Source organism: Dermacentor silvarum, chromosome 4 (assembly GCF_013339745.2).
Source record: "Dermacentor silvarum isolate Dsil-2018 chromosome 4, BIME_Dsil_1.4, whole genome shotgun sequence".
Lineage (NCBI taxonomy): Eukaryota > Metazoa > Arthropoda > Arachnida > Ixodida > Ixodidae > Dermacentor > Dermacentor silvarum.
This window is the reverse complement of record NC_051157.2, coordinates 181500397-181528001: the sequence shown is the minus strand read 5'-3', so window position 1 is coordinate 181528001 and position 27605 is coordinate 181500397. Positions and strand designations below refer to the sequence as shown.

General features: G+C 45.5%; 1 protein-coding gene across 1 annotated transcript in view; it reads right to left on the bottom strand.

Annotated features, from left to right (window-relative positions):
• The window catches only part of LOC125944607 (uncharacterized), a 44131-nt gene extending 30211 nt beyond the window's left edge, over positions 1-13920 (bottom strand). Inside the window, exons 1-4 of the mRNA XM_049665121.1 lie at positions 13804-13920; positions 8935-8981; positions 5472-5510; positions 1591-1629 (exon numbers count right to left, since the gene is read on the bottom strand). Of these exons, the coding sequence (XP_049521078.1) occupies positions 1591-1629; positions 5472-5510; positions 8935-8981; positions 13804-13885 (207 nt within the window). The 5' untranslated portion in view covers positions 13886-13920. The remainder of the gene's footprint in view (positions 1-1590; positions 1630-5471; positions 5511-8934; positions 8982-13803) is intronic.
• Positions 13921-27605: the final 13685 nt, after the last annotated feature.

Sequence of the window (27605 nt, the reverse complement as noted above, 5' to 3'; positions counted from 1 at the left end):
GAATATTCTAGGCACTGTACCAACGGTTCACCACCCTCTCCGATCGCCCTTTCCTACTCTCCCCCGTCGGCTAGCTTTCACGCCTGACTTACGGACGTGGGGGAGAGTACCCTCTGGGTGGCGCCTCACAACGGAAGTTGGAGGAAGTAATCCTGACAGACGCGTGAAGCGTTTACCGCATGCCCTCCGGAACGGCAGCGGCGCGCGCTCAGTGGCTCAGACTCATGCGTGACGCAAGCAGTCGTACCCTCTGGGTAGCGTCACATCGCGGCAACTCACTGAACTAAGGCGGACCAGCGGCTCCCACTGCGAAGCGCGCGATTGCACTGGCATTGAAAAAAGTTGTCGCAGTTTCACCCGAAAGGCGAAGCATCAATTGCGATAGCAACTTAGTAGAGAGCTATACGGAGTAAGGATAGTAGTTTTATCCGCTGTACAAACTTGGACATGCAGCAGCACCGGCAACACACAGCACTGTTTCGACGCCGTCGGCGTTTTGCCCGCTTTCTCACAAAATGCGTGCGGCGTTGGTGACTGTTGCCGGAGCCTCTGATATAAATAGGCACTTGGTGCCGCAGCTAAACGTCGCCTCCCTTCCCTGCCCCCCCACGGCCTTTCGCGCGTCAGAAGAAGGCGCGTTTGCTCTACATGTATGGTGATTGTAAAGGAGGAAAGAGAGCCTACTTCTGCAGCCCTTAAGGGAGCACGGCACAGAACGCGCGTCTGTTCTCCGCCGTGCGTTCACTCCCCGTGAAAGCGCGCGTCCCTCGCGCCCTTTCACTCGCACATACAGCGTTCGGCGGCGCGCGGCGACGATTTCATCTCCATTGACGTCATACGGAACCTCACGGCGACGGCGACGCCGACGGCAGAAATCTGCTTTGGAGTGTCCATATAATTGCTATCGCAATAAAATAGAGGAGGCGCTGCTTCAACTGATCTCGCTTGGCGAGCGCTTTTGTGCGTATTCACGGACATCTCATGCAAGCCTTTGCTGCAGCATACAGAAGCTAAATATGCATATAAATGCAAAGGTACCTTCTTCTGCTGCACCACACAAATTAATCAACTGAAGATATTTCTCGTATGCTCTTCCTGGTTTAGTGATATGACCGTTACTGAAGTAATGCCAACAGCGGCGTGTTCTCTCCCCCTTCAGTTCTCTTATGTTATTCATTCAGCGCCCCATCCGAGAGTCGTGCTTACGTTCTGCGCTCGAACGGCCGTCCGAGCACCGAACTATTGAGAACATGGCCCGTAATCGCGGCTCAGAAATCACTCCACATTCGTGCGCGCCTGTGCTGTGGCGCTGTAAAGTGACAAAGTTTTCTTAATCTTCAACATAAGAAAATCCGCCAGGACAGGAAACGAAGCTGAGAAAAACGCCCTTCCTATAAGAACGAATGCTCCGAGAGCATAAAAGGGCACAGTTGCGCAATTAACCGAAGCTGAAGCGTTGGAGCGAGGTGGAGTTCTGTGGGAACTTCTTGAGTAAAATGCGCAGAAAATGCGCTGAATCCAAAATCATCGATAGGAACACCAAAAATAAAGCACCATCCAGTTAATCAAAAACGCGAGCCTGCCACTTACGTCGATTATCTTCATTGCAGCCTGGGTCAGTCCGTTTGCCTGTAACCAATGGAGAAATGGTGGTGATATTTAAGTGTGCATTCAGAAAATTTGAGGAAAATGACTGCTGAGGCGCCGTACTCTGGGGATTTTGCAGGTGTACGTATGACAATAGAATGCGTACTGCGCATTATTCTTGACAATTTGTGTGAGCTTAACCCTTAGGCGGTGTTTTACTGGACAATAATTTTAAAGATGGGTGTGCACACTAGTGATTTGTACCTTCGAATTGATGACTTCAACTGTCCGCGCTGTGTTTGCCGCTCGTGATGTAAACAAACTGCCATTGGCTGGCCGTGAGAAAGGCATGGTAAAAAATATAATCGATCAAACTGAATCGTTCCATAATACCGGTTTAAGATTCGAACTCGTTCATGATCTACGTAGAGACAGTAATGGAGATGGTCAAAATTATTGCGGGGCCTCCCACTAAAACGTGCCTCATAATCAGAAAGTGGTTTTGGCGGGTGAAACTTCACAATTCTTTATTTTTTTATTCTCAGGCAGCTGATTATGGACCGCTCAAGAATTCGTGGTGCGGCCTCTCGCTCATTAGACAGTTTTAGTTTAGCGTTTTGCAAACAAACGTAAGCGCATTACGTACGTAAAAAAATAGCGTCGTCCTCACTACGCATGCTGCGAACGTTATTCGGTTGCTCTGGATTACGTGCGCTGTCATAACGTACGTTATTTGACCAGTTTAACGTTCGTAATGTATACGGACGCTAAGAAATAGCGCTGTCGAACATGGCGGCACCAACAGCACCCGTTTCAGCGTGAATTCCCGTGATGGCTGCGCTCTCTTTAATGGTCAGGGCTATAACGATTGAAATGGGCTTTCGCTTTCTCTAAACTCCCCTCTCTAGCGCGTCCAATTTCTGACACCGTTCGGTGGTTCCGGCGCCCGTAGGCCTTACGAGACGCGTCCCCATAGCAACAACAGGATGGCTGCTAATGGATTGTATTGGCTTGGATACGTTCGGCACGATGCACCAGACGGCGCCCTGTTTTATAACTTCTTCCTTACGTTTGCGTTCCCGTACGGTAAAGAAAAATGGTCTCGAAAGTACGCGCACCACAACGTCCCGCAAACGTGCCTACGTTTAACGTACGTAAGCCGACAAACGACAAGTTGTGCCGCGAGCCGCAAAACCTCGCCGAGCTATGACATCACTGCGTTGCCTAGCAACCCCATACCAGCTGTGCGAAGCTTCGCCGAGCAGGAGGGGGGCGGGGGAGCTGAGGGAGAGTGAAAAGAGAGCATAAATATAGCATGATTAGTGGTTCTTGAGGGAAAGGGAAAGGTTGGTTCTGCAGCCCTTGAGGGAGCACGGCTCAGCACCAACGGGGAGGGGTAAGTGGGAGCGAAAGAAGGGATAGAGTGGAGTCGCCATGGCGGGGCGAAGCAAAACCGGCAGGCATAGGCGGCACGTATCAGGCCGAGATGGAAGGCCTTGGTGTGCTGCAGAGTCTGCAGGGGTGTTGTGCCAGGCCTGTCAGGCCCGGGGTGGGGTGGGAGGCCGTGAGGCCTTCCCGCTTGTAGAAATGTCCTTAGAGGCGTGCGGAGAGCCCTGACGAGTCAAGGAACTCCACGACGCCTCGAAGTGCAGAAAGGTGGTGTCGGCCGGGGAAGAGGAGATCTTCCTCCTTGCCAGAGGGGAGGCCCAGGCGGCGGAACTCCTGCAGGAGTGGGCCCCGCTGCTGGAGGTACGCCGGGCAGGCCAGCAGGAGATGTTCGATCGTCTCCGGCTCCCCGCAGGAGCTGCAGGCCGGGGACGTCGCTCGTCCCAGTCGGTAGCTGCGTGCTGCCGTCCAGCTGCAGCCGATGCGGAGCCGGAGAAGGAGCGAGGTCTCCCTGCGAGCCAGGCCTCGCTGGGGGAGTGGTCGTGGGGGGCATCCCAGTGCCACCCGTTTGTCTGGGTGGTGGGTCGCCAGGTGTCGCCGCAGCCTCAGTCCTGTGAAGTCGCCCTCCGTCACGGCCCGACTGAGGGGCACAGTGGTGTGGTGGGCGTCCTTCGCCAGGGTGTCGGCTGCCTCGTTGCCCGGGATCCCTACGTGGGCGGGGATCCAGTGCAGGGACACCGGGTGGCCTGCGTCCTGCAGCGCTGTCAGCCGGGTAGACAGCAGTGCGACTCCAAGGCTGGCGCTTTCTGGCCTCTGCAGGCCGAGGAGGGCTGCCTTGGAGTCGCAGAGGATGGCCGCTGGTACCCCAGGAAGCTCCTCGGAGAGTAGGTCGACGGCCAGGTGGAGGCCTGCCACCTCCGCTGCAGTCGAGCTGGCGTGTCTGGGCAGTCGACACTGCCTGCTCTTCTGCAGGGCTGGTGCCGTGCAGGCCGCCGTGGCAGAGCCGGTGTCCGGTACCACCGAACCGTCGACGTACACCAGGAGGTGGTCTCCGAGGGTCTCGTCCAGGAGGCAGGCGGCCGTCTGCTGCAGGGCGCAAGCGGGCGAGCGCCTCTTCGAAATCCCGGGCAGCTCCGTGGCGATGGGGACAGGAGGCCTCTGCGGTGGGGGCAGCTGTACCGCATTCGGCGGTGGGTTGCCAACCACCTCCTCGTAGAGGAGGTGGTTGGCAACCCACCGCCGAATGCGGTACAGCATGGCGCAGCATAGCGGATGCGAGGTGGAGAGGAGGAGTGGGGCACGTTGCAGTGGGACGCGTAGAGCTGCTGCCGACGCCGATCGCGTTTCCTCGCGTTAGCGCCGAACGCGCCTGGTGTCCGTGACAGCAGCCGATGCCTCTGGCGGCGGCTCGGCAAGTTTTGACCGGAGAAATGAAGACTAGTTGCTTCCGAAATACTCAAGCGAGAGCTAGGGAAGCTGAAACCAAGCGTGGCAGAAGAGAACATCCCGAGTTTAGATTGAGGAAAGCCGAGAGTTCGCGTAGGGGAAGAAATGAAGATCCGGAGGCTTGTGAACGTGGCCCGATATTATGCAGAACATCGCGAAGAAATCCTGAGCGCCAGGAAAGTAAGCGTGTGGTCTGCCACTACATTACTAGGCTTTCCCCAGCTCCGCTGGTCTGTGGTGCTTGCGGTAGCAGAGCCATGCATAATTCTTTAGTACACCGGGAGATCAAACGCCCGAATAACGAGCCTTGCGAACTTTAAATACGTAAGCATTTCTATGACTAGCCAACGAGAAAACCCGTGCGTCCGTCTGTCGCGTAAGACGAATCGCTATAAAGAAATTATTGTATAAAACAAAATAAATTCGAAACGAAGAATGTTGGCACTGGTGAGTTTCGAGCCTACGATCCAACGCTCAGAAGCAGAGCCTCTTACCCACTTGGCTAAACACCCGCGCTTGCAGAAAACGAATGTATCTGAACCGTACGAATGTGTTGTACCGGCGGTACATGACAAATGTAAAAGAACAGTTTTTTTTTAAGGCTTTGTTAACATTTGGTGATTATCGAATAAAATCCATCTCTAGGGCCACGTGTAGAGCCAACTTCGAGCATTGTAGACATCAGGAAAATTCCGATTTTTCGAAAATTGAATGCCCTACGCGTCACATCCCCTGTGCGTCTCGGTAGTCGCGGGATGCGCCTTCCGTTGGGGCGTTCCTTCACCGACCCGACCGAAATACCACAGGTCTCTGAGGGCTCATGCGCTTCACTTCGTGCAACACGGAAACATAAGCAGTGAGTTGGTCAGGATGATTGATGAGGGTTTCCATGGATCTCATTACGGTTGATAATGGTTCGACGCGGATGAATAAGGTGCTAAAGGACGATATGTGCTTAAAATGGTCGGAGCAAGTCTGGTAAGGTTAATATGTAGCGATAAGGGTTGATAAGGGTCGGGTCAAGTTCGATAAGGTTGATGAAGTATACTCACGGTGGTACTGCCGCAGAAGTTCGGAGAAGTACCTATACACTAAAAGAAAAAGCACAAGAATGCATAATCATCAGTGAACCTAAATACATTCATACACCGACTAGAGAATGGGACATGCGCAGCAAAGCTTTTGTAGTTGATGGCGGCCTATTTTACTGCATGTAACTTCTTTAACTTTCAGAATAATTCAGCGCTAATGTGAAAACTACGGGGCGTCCTCCAGCGCTCGGAGATCTTTCTAGAGAGTGCTTTATATTCGCAAGACGCCACCCTGGCACCGAAATAGTCGCCGCTGGAGAACGTGAATTCCCACGATCGCAATCTTCATAGACAGAGGGCACCAGTAGCATTGATTGTTGTCCTTTAACTGACCTCCATATGAATGGCTACTAAATCGAGCCGTGAAATATGTTTTTTCGAGAAAGAAGACTAATAGGCTAGTTGATACTGCTTTAAGTGAGCCGTAGTCCAAACGGACCACGCAGGATGATTTTGCTTCTTCGTCTTCTCTGCCGTATTGCTCGTCCTATTTGCACTACACCTCAATGTATGTGATACCAACTCGAAGTACGTAATGTAACACAAACTCAGTAATTTTGCCTTAATATGAGGTTCAACGTCCTGAAACTGTGCACTTGGTTATGAGGGAGGCCGTATATTTACTCCATATTGAACATTGTTCCACACACTTTTACCTAAGATTATGTTTGAGTATGTGCGACACTTTTTCGCGTATTTTAAATATGGTTTATTGGAGCAATGTTCCGGATATATGTACGCGTAAAGGAAGCACTGTTCTGCATAACAATAATTATTTACTAGAACGCAATTCCGAATTTTACGTTATGTGGAGGTGTGTCCCGCATACATGCAAGTTCTAAACACGAAGTACAGTGCTCAAATACCAGTACCACCGTTCCATATATTCTCTCATTTTATGTGAAATGTCGTTCAGTACAAGTGAATGAAAAAAAAATGTTAAAAGTGCGCGCTCATGGTACAGGAGTTGACGGAGTACGGCGCTCCCGGTTAGCTTTGACTATAGTCGAAATTAAGTCAGAACTCCATGCATAGTGGAGATCTTTAACGTGCACTAGAAGCACAGTTACACTATTTTTTGTGCATTCAGCCCACACAAAATGTGTCCGGCGGAGCCGAGTATTGAACCATCGTTCTCGTCCTCAGCAGAGCTACTTATTCACCAGCGCTGGTGTCAAGAGAAGTAGGGGTCACCTATACATAATAAAGTTATTCAGCGATAAACGCAACACGACAGAAACAGATCAGGCGCAGCGAAATGTGTTTTGGACAGCCACAGACTATCACATTTGTTCGGACTGTCACAAACTGTCTTTAAATCCACCCACGAAAATGCAATTTTCGTCCTGTTTCTGAGAATGATTATTGAATTAATTATTTTATTAAGAAAAGGGAGGACCGAAGGTCGCTTTTGGGGGAGGAGGGACATGCGAGGAGAGGTAGGCACCCACTAAATCGCGCGAGCCAGGCCGCAAGCAACGCCGAAGTGGGCTAACTTTGCTAGGTGATCGGGGTTTTCGAGAATGTCGTTCTTCAAAGCTACAATGTGGCAATGCAGACAAATATTGCCGTCGTCTCGATAAATATTTAACGTGGGACAGTCTAAAATGAGATGCAGCAAGTTGGTTTCGCATACGGAGTGGCAGAAGGTGCATATCTTGTGGGGGGGGGGGGGGGGGGCAGAGGCATCAATGCCTTTCTTTTGGTCAGCCAACGTCTGCCGTTTGTGAATGTCAGGGGTAGTAGCTGTGTTGGCAAGTACTTTATTTACTTTCTGAGAGCCAAACCATATCTTGCGCTGTCAAGTAGTTGTTCCAGGAATTATTTATTTATTTATTCACAACACCTCCAATGCCTCATATAGTGAGTTTTACATAAGAAGTTGGCAATGGGTACATCTTGTTGCAAAATTACAAAACGCGTAGTGAAAATTAGTGAAACATTAGTTGCACATAGCCTTTTTTTTTGCATCATGCAAAATTTTTGAGAATCGCCTTTTGCAAATACCATAATTCTAATAATACCATAATTCGAGCTGGATTACTCAAAAAGGCGGACGTTATTTGCACGAGAAACTGAAATGCACAATCAACTAAATAACAAAAGCATTATTTACCTTTTTAATTAATTACACTACGGCAAGGTAATTTACGAATTGTAGCCGGCGAGCTCCAAAGGTATCCACTTAGCAGAAGTTTTCAAGCTGACACAAATATTGAGATATTCATTCCAAAAGTGTGCGACAAAATACGTGTACGTACCAGTCACTTTTCTGCTTCAACGCATAAAACGGCGGTTTGTTAAAATGTAAGCGGCACAATGTTGCATTTTTACCGCAACTTTCAAAACACATATCTGAAAACGCGTGCGATCCTTAGAAGTCTCTTTAAGTAGATATGCTTAGAAAACTCACCGGCTATATATATGCAATATATATGCAAGTGGACAATATGCATGCAAAGTAAACCTATCGGGCTCGCATAAAGAGAATAAAGGCAAGGATAAGTAACAGGAGTCGCGAGTATCGTCCACTGCAAGAATACACAAAAATAATACTCAACATATCATTTCATCAGAAATGCCCAAGAGCAGTGAAAAATATTGCGCACACAAAGTAAATATCAAAAGAGGAACGATTCAATGGCCTCGCTCAACTGAGAAGCGTTTGTGTGGACGATGACGTTGGCAGGAAGATTATTCTAGTTGGCAGCAGTTTCGCAAAAATACAATTAGTGATCACAGTGCCATTCTCAAATAAATTAATTTTGCGCACGCAAAATTTAACTCGAGGGGCTCATCACAGACTTAAAATTACAGCAAATGTAATATATTGGAGCTAAATGCGGCATTAGATGCATATTTTTTAGCTTTTGAAGCTTGCTCACAATTTCTAGTGTTGACGACCTTGGGGCATTGTTTAGAAGGTCCCAATACAGTCTTTGATCCCTGGACCTCCTCTTGTATAATATTTCGTTGTACTGTATTTTGTCTAATAATAACAAAAGATTATTCACTAAAATCATTTATTTATGAAGCCGTTCTGTCTCATCCTCAATGATGGCAAAAAAATCTCAGCCTGAGCAGCCAATGAGCACGCCATATAGGAACTGCATAGGGTGACCCAACAAAAAACAGCTTATATCGAACTTTCAAAACGAATTCATCCGCAGCAATCCTTAAAATAACTTGGAGATAACTAGTGAAGGAAACCCTCGAGAGCCGGATCGAGAGACGGATCAGATGGCTCATGAGAGACTGGGAAAAAAGGAAAAGCACAAAACGTACAAGCCACTCACTTCATTGTATTCGTCTTTGAGATTATCGCAACGTGCATGATAAGCCCTTCATACCGACACAATATCTGAATCACGCAACGGAATGCTCGAGCTACAATTTCACTGACATAAGTAGCCAACCGACTTACCTCACGAATACCCAGCATATCGCCGATCGATACGTTAATGCAGTCAGCTGAAAAAAAATAATAAAAACGACTGCAACACACCTTGCGGCCGTAGATCACTTCAAACCGCAGAGATTGCCTCAATGAGGTAGAAATTTAGCTATAGTATATAGCGTACGTTTTTGGTTTCTTTTTTTCGGTGCTGCGACCCGCATACTTCCCAGGAAAGGAACCACCTTTCACTTAGGGCTGTAGCCACGCGGATAACAAGTTGTTCGTATACTTTAGCTAACATTGTATAATAAAGAGGATCTCTATGCTATTATCACATATCACTGTACACGTTCTATTCTGTTGCTTAGTAGCCACTGCTACGTATTGCCATCTGGCCCTGAGGGTCATAAAAACTAATTATTTATTTGGAAATACAAGTACTGCGTGGTCTAGCTTCCATTCTAACCCTAACTTACAGGGCAGCTACCGGTAACCGCAGCACATCTAAGTACAATAATGATTGGACGGTCCCAACCCCAATTACACTTTTATTTTAAGAGCACTTTTTCCAAAACCCCCTGCTGCAAATCACAAAGCTTGGCCTGCTCAGGTGAAATATTTTACGACGCGGGCATTAGCTTGGGGAACGACTAAGTGGAACGAATAGTTGCCTCGCGAAATAAAAAACTTCCGCTAATTAAATTTTTCATTTACCTATACACCACTTGCAATCACAATCGACTCCTGAAAGGCAGATGGACGCTGATGCCACATGCATATATCGAATGTTGTTTACTAAAGCCACCTTCGATATTCGCTACAAAATACAGGCTGCTCATTTTTAAGTTTTTTTTTTAATTATGGGGTTTTACGTGCCAAAATCACGATCTCATTATGAGGCACGCCGTAGTGGGGGACTCCGGAAATTTCGACCACCTGGGGTTCTTTAACGTGCACCTAAATTTAAGTACACGGCTGTTTTCGCATTTCGCCCCCATCGAAATGCGGCCGCCGTGGCCGGGATTCGATCCCGCGACTTCGTGCTCAGCAGTTCAACACCATAGCCACTGAGCAACCATGGCGGGTATTTTTAAGTTTTACGGAATTTTTAGAAATCGCCTGTGGCAGGTAGAATAATTGTTATCGTTGAGGTGAGTTATTCGAAGAGGCGGACATTAGTAGCACGAGAAATCCAATCACATATATTCAACTAACTAAGAAAAATTCACTAATTAACTTCTTAGTTAATTACTTTACGACACATATTGCAATTTACAAATTGTAACTGGTGAGCTTGTCAGGCGTATCCACTTGAAATGAATTTCCAGAAGGACACCAGTTTGGAGATATGCGCCATCAAACTATACTCACCGTAAAAACGCACTGTGGTTCCACTTACTTTTTTTTACCAAATGCTGTTTTATTCATTAAAGCACAAAAATAACTGGAACGCCCATGTATTTCGTCCCACACTTCGGGAAATAAAATCTCGAAACTGGTGTCATCCTGGGAATTCATTTCAAGTGCATGCGTGTTGCAAACTCGCCGACTACAATTCGTAGATTGTAATATGTGTCGTAAAATAATTAACCAAGAAATTCATTAGTCAATTTTTGTTAATTAGTTGAATATGTGTCTCGATATCTCGTTCTACTAATGTACGCCTCTTCGAATAACCCAGCTCAACGATAAGAGTTCTGCTACCTGCCACAGGCGATTTTTAAAAATTCCGTAAAGCTTAATTATGAACACCCGGTATATTGCTTTTCCAGCTATTATTCAGTTGCCTTTTCCCGGTCTATTTGCCGTGGCAACTTCTGACCAAGTGTATCATACCAGACTACCATTTTCCTGCCCAAACTTGTATGCGAAAAAAATGGCGCCAGCAATCACGATATCATCACTACACGGAGTAGAGCACACGGCTGACTAAAGTGCGAATTATTTATTATTATATCTGCCTTCACACTCTTGATGTGGTTACGATTTTGCATAGAACATGCTTGGCTGTTAGCGATCTGGCTTTGCCCAACGTTTGAGAAACTTATGCTATTTTAGAAAAGGATTCCATCCAGCAGCACGAAAGGATCATGTCTTGCATGATCGCTCAGCTACTTAGGGCAATACTTTCTTTCACCGCAGGATGGCGATGGCAGTAAGGTTTTTGTAAACTGCAGAATTGCTGGAGGTTGTTGTACCATTACCAAGGAGATAAATCAGCGCAATACAAAGGATGAAAAACAAGGCTCTTCAACGTGAGCGTTAACTTGAAACTCCAAATAGATCACGAAGCCTTCGTTGTCAAACATTTACACGTGCGTGTCACATATATTGTCCTCGGATGTTTTTTTATTACTACGAAATCAGTAGCCACTATTGCAGATATACCGACAGGTTACCTCAAGTAACACACTTCAACCGTCGTGTGAATGATAGCAAAAGCGTGCAGACTGCAACTAAGCCAAGAGCATCTTTCTTTTATTTTTTAAAGCGAAGCTGTTAAGGGCTAGGTTCCAGGAGATCGCGTCCGCGTGTAGAAATAAACTATCATCACCAGCATTTCGGTTCCATGTGTGTGGTTCCATGTGCGCCAGTTGTGCCTTAGCACAGGTGTCAAAACAGATGACTAACACGACTGACAGGTCATGACATCAATAACATCACATGCTCGTCAGTTACGTCACTATTAACGATAATAAAATCACGTGTGGTGCATACCCGCATTGGATATCAGGGTATGAGCCAGGGATACGCGGGTATGAGCCAGGGACAAGAAAGAAAGAAAGAAGGCAGGAAGGAAATAAATAAAGAATGAGGATAAGAAGCAAATCACGTGTGGCTTATATCCGCGTTGGATATGTCGGGTATGAGCCGCCGAGAGCTGCAGCGGGAGAGGTCTCACAGGATCCTGACGCTATTTCGGATGCATGCTTCTATAATATTTCCCGTTGCGGACTGTCATTAGCGCTGTTGGAACACGACTGTGGTGAAATCGGAGACGGCAGCCGCAAGCATCTCAGTGCGCTAGCAAACGTACTCTACGATTTGTGGTCAAATAAGCGTTAGCATTTCTCTCAGATAGTGACCCGGTACGGCTGGCATATACACGGCCACAGCTCATCGGGTTGCAGTAAATTAAATTCTGAGGTTGCACCTGCTCATAGGCCAGGTCGTACTGGGGTACTAATGATTCAATTCGACCTCCTGGGCTTCTTTATCATGCACGGTACACGGGCGCTTTTCCATTTCGTCCCCATCTAAATGTGTCAGCCGTGGTCGGGATTTAAACCCGCGACCTTGCGCTTAGTAGCGCAGTGCCAAAGCCACTAAGCAACCACGGCGGGCCAGGGATGCCGTAAATCACGCCAGTGCCAGGTGCCACGGCATGAATAGGGCAAATCAGCTCTGCGGATCCCCGCAAGGTGAAAGAAGGTTCGTTCAAGGAAAGACCCAACTATAGGCTTCTTTATAGCTACACGCTACATTTGGTTCGATGACAATTTTTCCTCTAATGAACTTTTCTTCAATTTGCAGGCTTCCGCGAAATTGATTTGTCATATTCAACACCCATGCGCTTCGAGTTGTCGATTAACTCGACCTCGCTCAGTGACCTACTCGCCTCTTGGTTATCTAAGATGGTAAAGCAACCGCCGCGCGAAATACGTTAGTCCCGGGCTCAATCTTCAAATGAGGACAAATTTGTCGTCAACTGCGAATATTTCTTTCGAAGAAACCTGTGCGGTTCTCCTGTGTAGCGACATGCTACATTCTGGTGGGTGAGAATTCTTTCTTTCGTGACACTAACTGTACCAGCGACATCTCAGCAACTCGGGGACATTCAAAGACGCTTTAGGGAAAGCAACTGAAGCAGCTGTGATGAAAAGTTGATGCTGCCGGCGAAACACGACAACTGTATCATCAATCTCGCCGCACAAATGACGGCAGTGAAAAATTTCAGTCTTATCCTTAATTATGACTTCATCGCAGAGGAAATAACTACTGTGGGAGGACTGTTGTGTATACCGGGTGTTCGTTTTTAGGACATACAAATTTTTCCATAATTGCCTGTGGCAGATGCACAATTCTAATGTTTGAACTGGATTGCTAGAAGAGGCGAGATTGCCTACACAATCTAACAAAATGCATCATTTAGAAATAACCAAAAGTCACTCATTACGTTTTCAACTAAATAACTTACGGCACATACTACAATTGAAGAAATGTAACCGATGAGCTCACAAGGCATTTAGAGTTGGAACAAGTTATAAGCATCGGTTTGCAGCTATGAGCCGTGAAACCTTCGGTAAAAATGCACTGTCGTTCCACCAACTTTTTTGCAAAACGCCGGCAATTGAATGCCAATGTAACTCGACCACCGATGTGTTGCGTTCCACAATTTGGGGATTTATTATCTGGAAAGTGGTCTCATCCTGAGAGTTCATTCCAATAATTGGATAAGCTTTGCGAACAAACCAGCTAAAGTTCATAAATTGCAATATGCGTCATTCAGTAATTAGTTAAAATTTACGTGGTCATTTTTATTATGCATTTTGACTTCACAAGCAAGTGATATCCGCTCTTTAGGTAATCCAGCTCAAGGATTGCAATTGCGCAATCTGCAACACGCGGTTTTTAAAAAGGTTGCATATACTAAAACAAAAAAGGCACCCGGTATAAATTTTCTAAGCCGATGGGTTTGGTATAAAGAAATTGAGATATTTACCATAAAAATACCCATATTTAAGAAATAAGGAAGTAAGGCAGTCGCCGATTCACACAATTCTTATTGTTTGCAGCCGTCTTTTGCATTTCTGTCAGTGAGGCCAGTAGTCTCTGATCTACTCAAAGGAATCCCTCCGCGCTGAGATAAGAGTTCGATTCTGCTTTTTCACTCACTCGCCGGAGCTGCAGCTCCCCACGTCGTTGATGCCTGGCATAGAAGACCAGCCAGAACGCACATGTAGGTCATCGTTGACATCTCGCTTGGTGTGCGCCGAAGGCAGGGCCGATTGTTTGTCTCTACTGTCCTTTATACCCGAACTGCCTCGCGGTGCACGTCACAGCGTTGTGACATCCACGCACTCTTTACGATCCCGCGCACATCCGGGGCCCCATGGGGTCTCCGGTCACTCGCAGCTGCACCGCGTATAGCGTAGCGACACCGCTGTCACTCGCGGCTGTTAGTGACGAGCTGCCTCAGTAAATGTGTCTTTTCCACAATTTTTCTATCTCATTGTGACGCAGAGAAAGGACGCAACGCTGCCCTGATTTTCTTTAATTTGACAGTCTTTTTTTTTCTTCGACGTGAATCGAGGACTGAATCTCATATTTACACGCATGTGGATGTTCAATTAATTCTAGCAGAGGTCTGGCGCTATGAAGCCAGAAAACAAGAGCAAAGCTCTCAAGGAGACCTGAGTGCACGTGCTGTCGTTTCTCAAACTCAGTGCGCTACAAAGGGACCACACAGTTAACTACGACGTCCTCTGCTAGCAGCTGATCTTTCGAACAGCCCGTTGTGCGACATATGACATCGAAGAGAATATTTTCTGAGCTCTCCACACAGTAGTCGCTTCTTCGGTACTGGCTTCCGAAGCCGCGCATTTCACAAACATTTGCGTGCCTACAGAAGAACAGTACGGATGAAAAGAAGAACAGTATTCCAGCTCCCTTCCTGTCCTTAGTGTTCCTTTTTCTCCAAGTGGTTCTTTTTGTAATAGTGCACTACTGTTCTTATACTAAGAATTTCCCCAAAAGATTGTCTGCAATGATAATGTCAGAAAGGTGAGTGACAACTGCACAGCTGGTTTTGCCAGGCTTCCTTCTCTTTCATCTATTTTTCTGTCTTAATTTTTCTTCTTCTTTTATTTTTGCACTTACGTAAATCAGGCTCAAAAAAAATTTTAAGCGCATGGGAAAGACATAAAAGTGTATCACATGACTATTGTCTTCAACGCTTCACTAGCCTCGCCATTTGACATTCTTTTTTGTGCATAGGTCATTCTTAAGAACAGCGCACTAGTTGCTGTGCTTACTGTGAAATTGATTTATGCAATTCTGATAGGAGGACCCTCTCACAGTTCTTACTTTTGCAGCTCGTCCTGAAAGCGTATCTTGCGTGATTTATGTATTGTGTCTGGATTTATGCTGATATACCTAAGTGTTCAAACCAAAAATAAGTAACCGTTTTTTTTTTTTTGCACAGGCTAATCTTTCTGCGTCGACATACATTAAAAATTATGCGACGCGAGGCTGATGGCGCCCCGAATGGCTATCAATTATTCAGTGAGGATTACACTTTACATAGAAAAACCTCATTTAATATGTTATTAGGTTAAGTCCTTTTGAGCGCACACTCTCAAGTGCAAAATTGGTTTTAGTCATTTTAAAATTGGAATCTCGCGTTACGACACATTCAGAACATTCACCCCCGATATCTGCTACGAGATACATTGGTGTTTTATATATTTATTCATTTGTGTTATTTTAGTAACACCCTCCGGGCCAAAGGAATTATGGATGTGAGTGGTTACATCCTTTAACACTTACAATGTTAGCTAACTACAGTATTATAAAAAAGAGATATACATGTAAGAAGACCAGGTAAGTTGGATTACGTCATTTTACAATGTTAGCAAGTGCATAATGAAACAGCTGATGATAAGTGATGGTGACTGCAGATCCGGAATGCACATTGAAATAGTTTCACGCGCATTGCTTGACGAAAGCTTTTCGGGAACATAATGAGGTGGAACGATAATGCATTTCGTCGTAAATTTATGGACAGATATCTCCAAACCCAGGCGGCACAACAGCATTGGGCCGAACTTTGCACAATTTTGCCAGAATTGGCCCTCATATTGGCCTTAGAATAAGACTTTTTTTTAATTTCCCGCGTTTCACGAAGCAATTCCTCAAAATGTCTCAAATTTCTCACTGCACAGCATTGGCCCCATGGTGGCATATCAGTTAAGGCCGCCGATGGCCCACTGTTGGAGGAGCGGGCGCTGCTTTAAAGTCGGTTCAGTGTCGTTCAGCCAGTATTGGCAATCTCTAATTTATAGTGGGTAGCTGTTGTTGCTGTGCCATCATATACAGGGTGTTTCAGTTAACTTGGGCCAAACTTTAAAAATGAGCAAATGCTACGTAGCTGGACAGACCCAAGGTAATGCTGTTTGCCTTCGCTTGGAGATACTCATACTATTTTTTGCATTCCGCCTAATTAGATGATTAGTCGTAATTAATTGATCAACCTCTCAATTATTGCAATTAGAAAAAAATTATCAGTGAGAAAATTGTAGAGCGACATGAGAAACTCCCGATACAGCTTTCTGTTTCTCAATGCGTGCTACATAAGAGTGCTATAATATTGTCACGTTGTAGTAACGGTGAAGGACCATAGTAGGGAAAGCTAATGAAACACCAAACTCACTCTTTATTGGGCGAACCTGTACCCAGCAAAACAAGTGGGACTGAAAGCACAACGACAGCGGCGAGCACAGTCGGCAATCGTCGAAATATGACGAGCTGGTCAAGCGCGTCGGCTTTTATGCATGACTCGTCGAAGGTTCCACCGTAATCGCTGGTGCTCGCGTGCCTTCCAGAAAGTACTGCACAATTCGCGTCGCGCATACAATCACGTTATACAAGGTTCGATGACAACAGACAACGGATAGCACCATCGATAACATTAGCGAAACTTCCGATGCATGCAGGCGTGTCCTGCGCGGAGCGATAACGTTTAACATTTGTTAGCCGGTGAAATACGATCACCGGGGAAAGATAAACAAGTTCCCGTGTCAATATGTACCCACCAATTTTCTTGCATGTGCCATTGTCAATGAGCATTTTAAGGCAAAGCCCTAGGTGTCTCTGTTAGCGGTGCCCTTAGCGAAACTGCGCCGTGACGAACAAAAAAAAAAGACCGACGGCGCAAAGATTGAAAGAACGGTAGGCGACCCTCATCTTTGACTTAGGCGTCTCTTAGTGGCACTCCCACCTCGGCGGCAATTCTAATAAATTGTAATTATTCCAGACACTTCAGTAACTCAACTTGTAACTAAACATGATCTGATATCATATCTATCATGAAACCCATGAGTTTTTACTGTACTATTTTTTTATTTATTCTAATTTGGTCCCCGGTCGCCTCAGTGATTTCTAATTAATTTTTAATTAGTCCAGACGATTCAGTAACTGAACTTGTAACCAAACTTATGCTCTGATATCATATCTATAATGAAACCCATGAATTTTGTACTGTACTATTTTTTTGTATTCTTTCTTATTTATTTTTAATTTCGTTCCCGGGCATCTCAGGAGGTGAACCGGAAGTGCTGCGCAAGAAACACATCGTGTCGCTCGATGCTCGTGCCCCTACAACACGTCTAAAAATTGAGAGCCTTTCCACTGTCCAGGAAATGGGGGTAAGCGAAGCTTGTGGCAAGACGACGCTGTCGCAGGCGTTCCGCTTCGTTTGCCCAAACTCAGGGTCCGCGGCTCTTCCCTGACGTTTCGCCTGGGCTTCGGAAGCCCTCACGCTAGAATCGGCGCGTCGACGACGAGCCCTTTCCCGAGCGAGTTAGCGACGCCGTTGCTCAAACGCAGCCAGCTCCTCGGCGGAACGCACCATGCGCCGCCCTCCCCTCCGGGTGCCAAAATTGATCTGTGGCGACGAAAGCCCGGCGGAGCTCGCGCCAACCCCCTTTTCTTACGTTTCCCTCCCCGCGACACAGCAAACGACCCTGATTGGTCGCGCACGTCACATGATCCGGCGCAGCTTTCCCCGCACCTGCTCTTTCTTTCTTCCTTCCCTACTTTATTTCTTCTCCCTGGCTCATACCCGCATATCGAAGGTGCATATGCGCCACACGTGACTTTTTTCATGACTACGCCGCCACCGAAATCTGTGAAGGCAATACAAGATTCGCTTGAAAATGCTCGGATTGACGTAACATTCTCAGGGAGGTTCCTGTAAGCAAAGTAAATTAGTGGCTTCGAAAAGAAAATTTGGTACATTTCGGTATGGGCGGGAATCGAACCCGGGCCTCCAGGGTGCGTGACGAGCACGCTTCCCTGAAGCGACCGCTGCTCCACGGTTTTGGCGTACTAAAGGTGTGCCTAGTGCGCGTGAGATTGCACACGTCACAGAGACGCGCTCATGCCACTGCTCGCGCGTGCGTCGTCGACTTCTTCCACAGCTGGCTCCGATGCCGCTCATTATGCCAGGGTTACCATACTGCCCCTCCCCTTGCGAACACGCTGACGGCGCTGGCCGGCTACCAGTTAGGTGCGGCGATATCGGTGAGCTCTGTCGTGCGCTCCGACGGACGAACCTTCGACGGAGGTGGTGCAAAAAAAATTAAGCAAGTTTGTAAAACGTGAAGGCGAAAGCCTGATTGCACACTTGGCACACAGTTGCCACAATTCTTCATAAATGTATCTTAATCGCGACAGAAAGTGTGCCGAGAGTGCAATCAGGCTTTCGCCTTAACGTTTTACAAACGTGTAACACTTGCTTAATTTTATTGTATGCATGGAAAACCCATGTAATCGAGGTTTTATCTTTCAAATGACATGCGTCTTACTTTGTGTGGTAAGAAAACTAAAGATACATAAAGAATATTTTATTTACATCTACTCACCTTTTTCGCTGCTTTCGCTGTCTAGTGTTTCCGCATTTTACGGAAATAAAGCATTGTAATAATGCACTTGACAAGGTTGCAGAAGTAGACATTTATATGGGATCCGTGTTTTCCAATATACTTTAAATATAGCTGCTACCTTCCTATCCGGGAAGGCAGCAATTGGGGAATGTGGACCAATTAGCTGCGGGTACCGTACTTGAGGTTAACCTCAAGCACGGTACCCGCAGCAACAAATGCAACCCGAAGCATGGGTTGCATTTCGAACTAGAAAGTTCAGCCTTCTCAAAACCCTGTTTATGCAGTTTATTGCATAAACTGTCCTTCCTCGGTTTACCAAGTAACATTCTTCAATGGCTCCAGTGCAATCTCTGTGTACGTTATCAGAAGATTGTGATAAATGGAATGGAATCGGCGACAACTACTGTGTCTTCTGGAGTCCCTCAGGGGTCAGTGCTGGGGCCATTGTTATTCCTCTATATTAATGATATAGGAATCGGCATAACATCAAAGATTAAGCGTTACGCAGATGACTGCGTCGTATATAGAGACATTATTAATGATTCAGATAAAGATGCCTTGCAAGCTGACCGTAACAAAATATATACTTGGTCCAACACGTGCCTTATGTGTCTTAACATTGCTAAGTGCAAGTACATACGCTTTTCTAGAAAACGAAAGTCACTTCCAGCCTATTACTACTTGAATGATCAGCCCATTTCACAAACAACTGAAGCAAAATATTTAGGTGCAACCCTTTCATCAGACTAAACTTGGACCCGCCACTTAGATGCAATAACTTTTAAAGCTGCATGTACATTCAATTTTATTCGCCGAAATTTTAGAAGTGCTCCTCAAGAAGTAAAGGAACGATTATATTTATTGAACGTTAGACCCATTCTTGAATATGCCTCCATCGTATAGGACCCACATAACCAAAACCTTATTAACCACTTAGAAGCGCTTCATAATCGTGCTGCTCGTTTCGTGACAGGAAATTATAACTTTCCTAGCAGTATTACTGAGATAAAACACTCGCTCAGCTGGCCTAATCTTTCAACACGGCGGAAGCTTGCCCGCATTGCTTTCCTACGCGACATCTACCTTAATCGTTCAGCCGTAAGCAGGGATACTTACTTAGAACCGCCAGCATACATATCTAGTCGCTGTGACCATCCATTTAAGATAAAAGAAATAAACACACGCACATCTCTCTTCATAAATTTTTTTGTCGTTTTCTATTAAGTGTTGGAATCGCCTTCCATGTGACGTCATGACCATGGTCCGCAAAGAACATTTCATTGAAGTTGTGAGCCAACATGTGTTGAATGCGTAAAGCTGTGTTGGTATTGCTGGTTAGTTATTTGCTGTTGCTGGTTTGTTGTTGATGTTAGTAGTGCGATTCTTTTTGCCTGCTATACACATCCTATTGTATTGCACAATTTTTTTTTAATTCTGTGCACTTGTTCACTTTTTCTTATATTTATGCGCATTTGTTTGCTCTTATTTTTGTACTTCAAACCCCCTACTGTAATGCCTTCGGGCGAATGTAGGTATTGAAATAAATAAATAAAATAAATAAACCGTCTGCAAAGCGCTGTTTTTGTCACCGTCGTGGTGAGCCGATCCCGCAAGCCATCTTCGAAAGCAATTTTACGCTTTGTTCGTTCGTCCGCTTGCTTGCAGAGGAAAACTACCCAGAATAGATACTCATGTTATGACACCACACTTCAATGGTGCGAAGCGCAAACAAGTCAAAACATAGAGCATCAATGTATACGGATGAGCACTTATATTTGAGTTTTCTGTTTAGAGACACCTAGACACGTTGTCCAAATTGTCATTTGGCACCCACCTGTTGTAGGCTTTCTGCCCACAAAAATGATAGACGTTTGCACTTTTGTTAAAAAGAAAAGCGCAAATTATTTCATTGGCGGAAGGTGCAAGAGGTCATGTGCAATGTTTTTGTGATTGTTTGAACTATTTTGTTGAACGCCATCGTAGAATATATCGTCAAGGATGGGAAAAACATTCCTTCCTCTGGGTCATAATTATTTATCAATACGAGGCATCACCAACCACTTATGACTTCTGCTGAGCTGATTGCTTTATTTAGTTGCGCGGGATAAACCAAGATGCCAGGGGATTATTTAGTACTCTGAGAGCTCCGGTACTGTTTAAAAGTGGTCCTAAACACTACTGCGAGAACTAAAAGTTCACTGATTACACCATCAACGATACGATATATCCGCAGGTTAGTGTAGTTTCAAGCATGCGGACAAGCCCCTCGCCAAAAGGTAAAAGCTCAAAGATAAACACTTTTGGACGAGAAGGGACCACGAATCTAGAAAAAGCAGTCGAAGTGGTAAGTTACATAAAACAATATTGCAGTTCCCTGCTTAAAATAGCCAGTTTTTGGCTGGCTTACACGTCCACTTGGAACATTGGAGCACCACTGAATCAAGCTTTTAGCCTTTGCTGCCGTGAACGATGCTTGCGGGGGCAGCAGCAACAGGTTCGCATTCATATCGAAGCCTACTGGGGATGCAGAGAATACTGCAAGTAAAAACTATGACGGTTGAAATAACTTAGTGCACTTACAACTACGCTAACGTTTACATTCCCGAATACAAAATAGAAAATCCATAGGACAGCACTTATATCTCACAGTCAATTATTTTATCCATTAACTTTACTAGCACGTAGTACGAAACTTTCAGTACCACGTGTAACGCAGTCATCGAGCAACGAAGTATTCCCGTGGCATCCCGTTTCAGTTCCGATAACATAGTGTGAATGCATCCACTTTCTGTTACATTGTTTACAAGGGTGCAAAGCACATACCTTGCTGGAAAATTCCAAAAAGCACCCAAGTACTGATAACAAGTTTGTTTCAAGTTCTGTTAGCTTGATTTAAAATACCACATGATATGCCACGATGATAGCAGATATAATTATAGCAAATATTAGCTATTTTGTTGTATAAAATATATGCTTTGACAGCGTCATGTATATGCAGTGCATTAACACTACCTGGGTGTAAAGATGTCGCGGTGTGTGCCAACGAACTCGCAAGGAGCCGTAAGATCCTTTCTCACAAAAAACACGCCTGTGTACAAAATACTATAGGTATCAATCACGCTCTACGATTTAAATAACCAATGAAAAAAGTTTGACAAGTTGCACTTTTATTTCAGGATGTATATATATCGCGAAATTGTTCCTTGAAACACGCTCGTATTTCAATATTCCATCCTGGCACTTTCTGTTACAATCCATGTGCTTTCTTACGCCATTATAAATACTTAATCCCAGTATTAAGAAGGCGAAACAAGTGCGCTTACCTCGGTCACAGTTAGGTTCCACTCTTTCCGAGCTGGCCCAGCAATGAAGTTGGCGGCAGGCGAAATAAATAATGAAATAATTAGACGCTTTCGCTATGCTGGTCTGCTAGTCTACCGAACCCGTGATGTTCTGTTGTGGTTACCGCATGCATATTTTTGGACAGCTGTTGATATTATCAGGTGATTATCAGGTGTATGAATACAACTCTGCAACACGCAACTCGGCAATACCATTCCGTCCATGGATATTGAAAGAGCTCATAAATTAGGCCGCTTTATACCGGGAAGAAATAGGCATATGATTGTAAGATTTGGGCACTTGAAATTACGAGAACGAGTCATTTCGTGAGTCAGAAAGTTGAAGAAATCTGATTTTAGAATATCATAAGATTACTCTCCGAACCCCTTAAGGCTAGACGGCGTCTCGTTCAATTCAGGGAGACCAAACAGAAGCCATTAAAACTTCCGCATGATAAGTTGTTTATTGGCAACGAGCTGCGCACGTTTAATCGAAACACTGAAACTATGGTTTCTTCCTCTTCCCCTTCCTAGCTTCTACTTCAGATAAAAACCTCTACTGCAATATTTTTTTACACCAACATCTGGAGCATTTCACCTAAACTTGATGCAATCAGCAACTCGATTCCCACAGCTGAGTCGAACCTAATAGTTATAATCGAAACATGGCTAAACCCGATAATTAACGACTGTGTGATCCTATCGCTTTTTTTCTAATGGGGTCGATGTGATCGAGGTAATGTGATAGGCGGCGGTACTCTCATAGGCGCTCACGAACACCTTCAGTTATTCTACTTTAATGTATACACGCCTATAGAAGTTGTTTTTATTGCAAATAATGCATTTTATCCACCAGTAGTAATTGGTACCTGCTATAGCCCGCCTGCCGCTAACTTCTCCTTTGCGGCTGATTTACGAGAGGCTCCTTTCTAAAGAGTAGGCAGGCTTTGTGCCCATTGAGGTGGCAGTTTCCCGCCTGTTCCTCACTCTCCCTTTCCTGTCAAGTGCATATATGTTTTCAAAACAAATACTAATAATATTAATGGTAATACATGAGGTACTCAGTTCTGTCACAGCACACCCGCCGTGGTTGATCAGTAGCTATGATGTTGGGCTGCTGAGCATGAGGTCGTGGGATCGAATCCCGGCCACGGCGGCCGCATATCGATGAGGGCGAAATGCTAAAACACCCGTGTACTTAGATTTACGTGCACGTTAAAGAACCACAGGTGGTCTAAATCATTCCGGAGCCTCCCACTACGGCGTGCCTCATAATTATATCGTGGTTTTGGCACGTAAAACCCCTTTTTTTTCTGTCACAGTACGGTACTGTCAGTCGCCCATCATATTATTTGGAGACTCCAATTTTACCTTCTTAGGTTGGTCAAACCTTGCTGCGACGACATCAAAGAATAGCGCTTAAAATGGATCTGTCAGCTTTTGCATCATGCTCAGATTAACACACAACTTGTTAAAGGCCCAACACATCACAGCCTCCATTCATCTAGTACACTTGACCTCATGCTTACTTCTCATCCCGATAAAATTTAATCACTAAAACGTTCGGCCTTTGCGATCACTCAGTACTTTATGGTTCATTTAATTGTAGATTCCTTGCCCCGAAGAAAAAAAGAAAACCATCACACTTTATTATCACGCAAAATTATGTATACACGAATATCGAACTCGACAAGTTTTCCACATGATTTCTTCCTGGCTTTGAAAAACGCCCCGTAGACACCGACTGGCTTCATTTCAGAAACAAGAGGCGCCATTTGATATACAAGCTGTCCCAACTATCTAGCACCGAGACTTAAATATATCCAAATGCTGCGTAGCTGGACAGAATCAAGGTAAAGTTGCTTGCCGTCGCTTTCAGAACCTCAGCTTATTTTTGTATTCCGCCTAATTGCATAATTAGTCTAGAACAAGTATAATTGCATAATTATAACGTGGACAAAATGAGGAAGCAGTAAAATACGCAGCAAGAAATCAGTGCGAAGAAAACTTGGCATAGGACAAGGCAAGATGTAAGCACTGAAAGATAAGCCGGGTAATATCATCAGCAATTTCGATGACATAGTAAAGCAGTGGAAGAATTCTATACTGACCTGTACAGTTCCCAGAGCAGCCACACTACTTTCAATCGAAGTAGTGATGAACAGGATACAGAGGCTCCTTCTATAACTAGCGATGAAGTTAGAACGGCCTTGCAAGACATGACCAGGGGAAAATCTGCTGGAGAAGATGGAATAACAGATGATTTGATCTACAATGGACCAGATATCATGCTTGAAAATCTTGCGGCCCTTTATACGCAATGTCTAAAGACTTCAAGTGTACCAGAGAGCTGGAAGAACGCCAACATTATACTAATCCATAAGAAGGGAGACTTTAAAGAATTGAAGAATTACAGACCCATTAGCTTGCTTTCAGTATTGTATAAAATATTCACCAAGATAGTTTCCAATAGAATCAGAGCAACACTTGACTTCGGTCAACCAAGAGAACAGGCTGGCTTCAGGAAGGGATATTCTACGATGAATCATATCCATGTCATCAATGAGGCAATCGATAAATCTGCGGAGTACAATCAACCTCTCTATATGGCTTTCGTAGATTAAGAAAAGGCATTTGATTCAGTAGAGATACCAGCAGTCATAGAGGCACTTTATAATCAAGGAGTGCAGGATCAAGGCATACGTAAATATCTTGGCAAATATCTACAAGCATTCCACAGCTACCTTGGATCTCTACAAGAATAGTAGAAAGTTACCTATCAAGAAAGGAGTCAGGCAAGGAGACACTATCTCTCCAATGCTATTCACTGCACACTTAAAAGAAGTATTCAAGCTCTTAGACTGGGAAGGCTTAGGAGTGAGGATCAACGGCGAATATCTCAGCAACCTTCGGTTTGCAGACGACATTGTCCAATTCAGCAACAATGAAGACGAATTACAGCAAATGATTGAAGACCTTAATCGATAAAGTGTAAGAGTGGGGTTGAAGTTGAATATGCAGAAGACAAAGGTAATGTTCAATAGCCTGGGAAGAGAACGAAAATTCATGATCGCCAGTCAGCCTCTAGAGTCTGTAAAGGAGTACGTTTATCTAGGTCAATTACTCAAAGGGGACCCTGATCATGAGAAGGAAATTTACAGAAGAATAAAATTGGGCTGGAGTGCATACGGCAGGCATTACCAAATCCTGACTCCAGGGGAGATTACCAGTGTCGTTGAAAAGAAAAATGTACAATCATTGCATTCTACCAGTGCTAACATATGGGGCAGAAACTAGTAGGTTAACAAAGAAGCTGGAGAACAAGTTAAGGACCGTACAACGAACGATGGAATGAAAAATACTAGGCCTCACGTTAAGGCACGGGAAGAGAGCGGTGTGGATCAGAGAGCAAACGGGGATAACCGATATTCTAGTTGACATTAAGAGGGGGAAATGGAGCTGGGCAGGCCATGTAATGCGTAGGATGGATAACCGGTGGACCATTAGAGTTACAGAATGGATACCAAGAGAAGGGAAGCGCAGTCGAGGACAGCAGAAAAGTAGGTGGGGTGATGAAGTTAGGACATTTGCAGGCGCAAGTTGGAATCAGCTAGCGCAAGACAGGGGTAATGGAGATCTCAGGGAGAGGCCTTCGTCCTGCAGTGGATATAAATATAGGCTGACGATGATGATGATGATGAAATATTGGCGCGTGATAATGGGGACACTCTGTATAGATATTTCTTATTTGGACGACCGCCCTCTCAGACAGACATCTCTAGTCACCCATCGCATCAACACCGGTGATGCCAGCCCCCTTCATAGGCGACCTTATCGCGTCTCCGCAGCGGAGCGGGCCATCGTACCGAAAGAGGCCAACAATATGATGGACAGGGACAGTATTGAGCCTTCGTGTAGTCCGTGGACATCTCCGGTTGTCTTAGTAAAGCAGAAGGACAACTCTCGACACTTCAGCGTCGCAACCTTCGCCGTCATAAGATAATAAAAACGTGTGTACCAACTGCCTTGCATAGAGGATGCCCTTGACAATGTTCGCGGATCACAATATTGTTTGTCAATTGACCACCGTACGGGCTATTAACAGATTGCCGTAGATGAGATGGACCGTGACAAAACCGCCTTCATAACACCGGATGGTCTTTACCAATTCCAAGTCATGCCCTTTGGTTTATGCACTGCCGCAGCTATGTTCGTGCGCATGATGGACGCAGCTTGAAGTGGTCAACATGTCTTTGTTAACAATCTTGTCGATGTGATAGTGCCTTTACTGACCTTTAAGAGTCACCTTGAGCACCTCGCGACCGTACTCGCCGTCTTACGCGGGGTTGGCCTTCAGTTGAACTCGTACAAATACCATTTCAGCCTGCGAAAATTACTGTGCTCGGACATATCGTAAACGCTGCGGAAATACAACCTGACGGGGAGAAAGTTAGCGCTGTGCGCAACCTTCCTGTTCCACGTTCAGCAAGTCAGTGGAACGCGGAGGAGGAGATCTGGAGAGAAAAAGACAGATTAACAAGATTACAAAATTCTATCAAAATCAGAGGCGAATATTACCGCCGCCTCACACTAAACTGAACAGAGCTGAGTCCGTTGCTTGGAGGCGATTACAAACAGAAACCCATGTAAGTCCCATGCAGTTAAAGACTTTCTACCCCGAGATATACGCCAGCGATATATGCAAGCTATGCAAGTCTGCTAGAGCCACCCTTCAACACATGTTGTAGGGATGTAAAATATATCAAGAAAGAATGGCAGTCTCCCCGGAAAATCTACGGGCGCGGTGTTCGGCCACGCTGCTCAGCTCAGAACTCGAAGATCAACTTTGGGCCGTCCAGGGAGCCAAGGATGCCGTGCTGGAGCAACAGCTCCCAGTGGCCATCTAGGCGGCCCCAGGACCGGGCCTCCCAATCACCGGATTTCAAATAAAGTTATGTCACTCACTCACTGTTCAGCAAAAGATGTCCGAAGTCTTATGGGATTATGCTCATTTTTCCCTCGCTTTGTTAAAAGATTTACTGATATTGCTCGTCTGGTCACCCACCTTCTCAAGAAGGACGCTCCTTTTTCTTAGCGTCCACAGCAAGCCAAAGACTTCTTTATGAGCGGCTGACAACTTCGCCGATGCTGCCTCATTTTGACCCATCGGCTCCCACGGAAGTACGCACAGACGCGAGTCTTTCACGGCATCGGCGCTGTTCTCTCCCAGCGTCAACGAGGTCAAGATTGTGTCATCGCTTACGCCAGCTGATTTCTTTCTGCGTCCGAACGAAATTACTCCATCACTGAGCTTGAATGTCTTGTACTCGTATGGTCGGTCGCGAAATTTCGACCGTACCTGTTCGGTCCCAGTTTCTAGATCGTAAATGATCGCCACGGCCTCTGTTGGCTCTCCTCTTTGAAGGACCCAACAGTACGCCTCGCTCGTTGGGCATGGTGTGTGCAAGAATACACCTCCTTCATCGTGTATAAATCAGGACGTCTGCATCAAAACGCTGACTGACTGTCCTGTCATCTTGTGGATCCACCGGACGCTGCAAATGACGACTCGGACATCTGCATTATGTCCATCTCCGGCTCGCTCCATATCGGTGACGAATAACGCCGCGATCCTGTCCTACGCACCCTGATTGACCGCCTTATCTCCACGCCCAATGACCCTTCCCTGCGG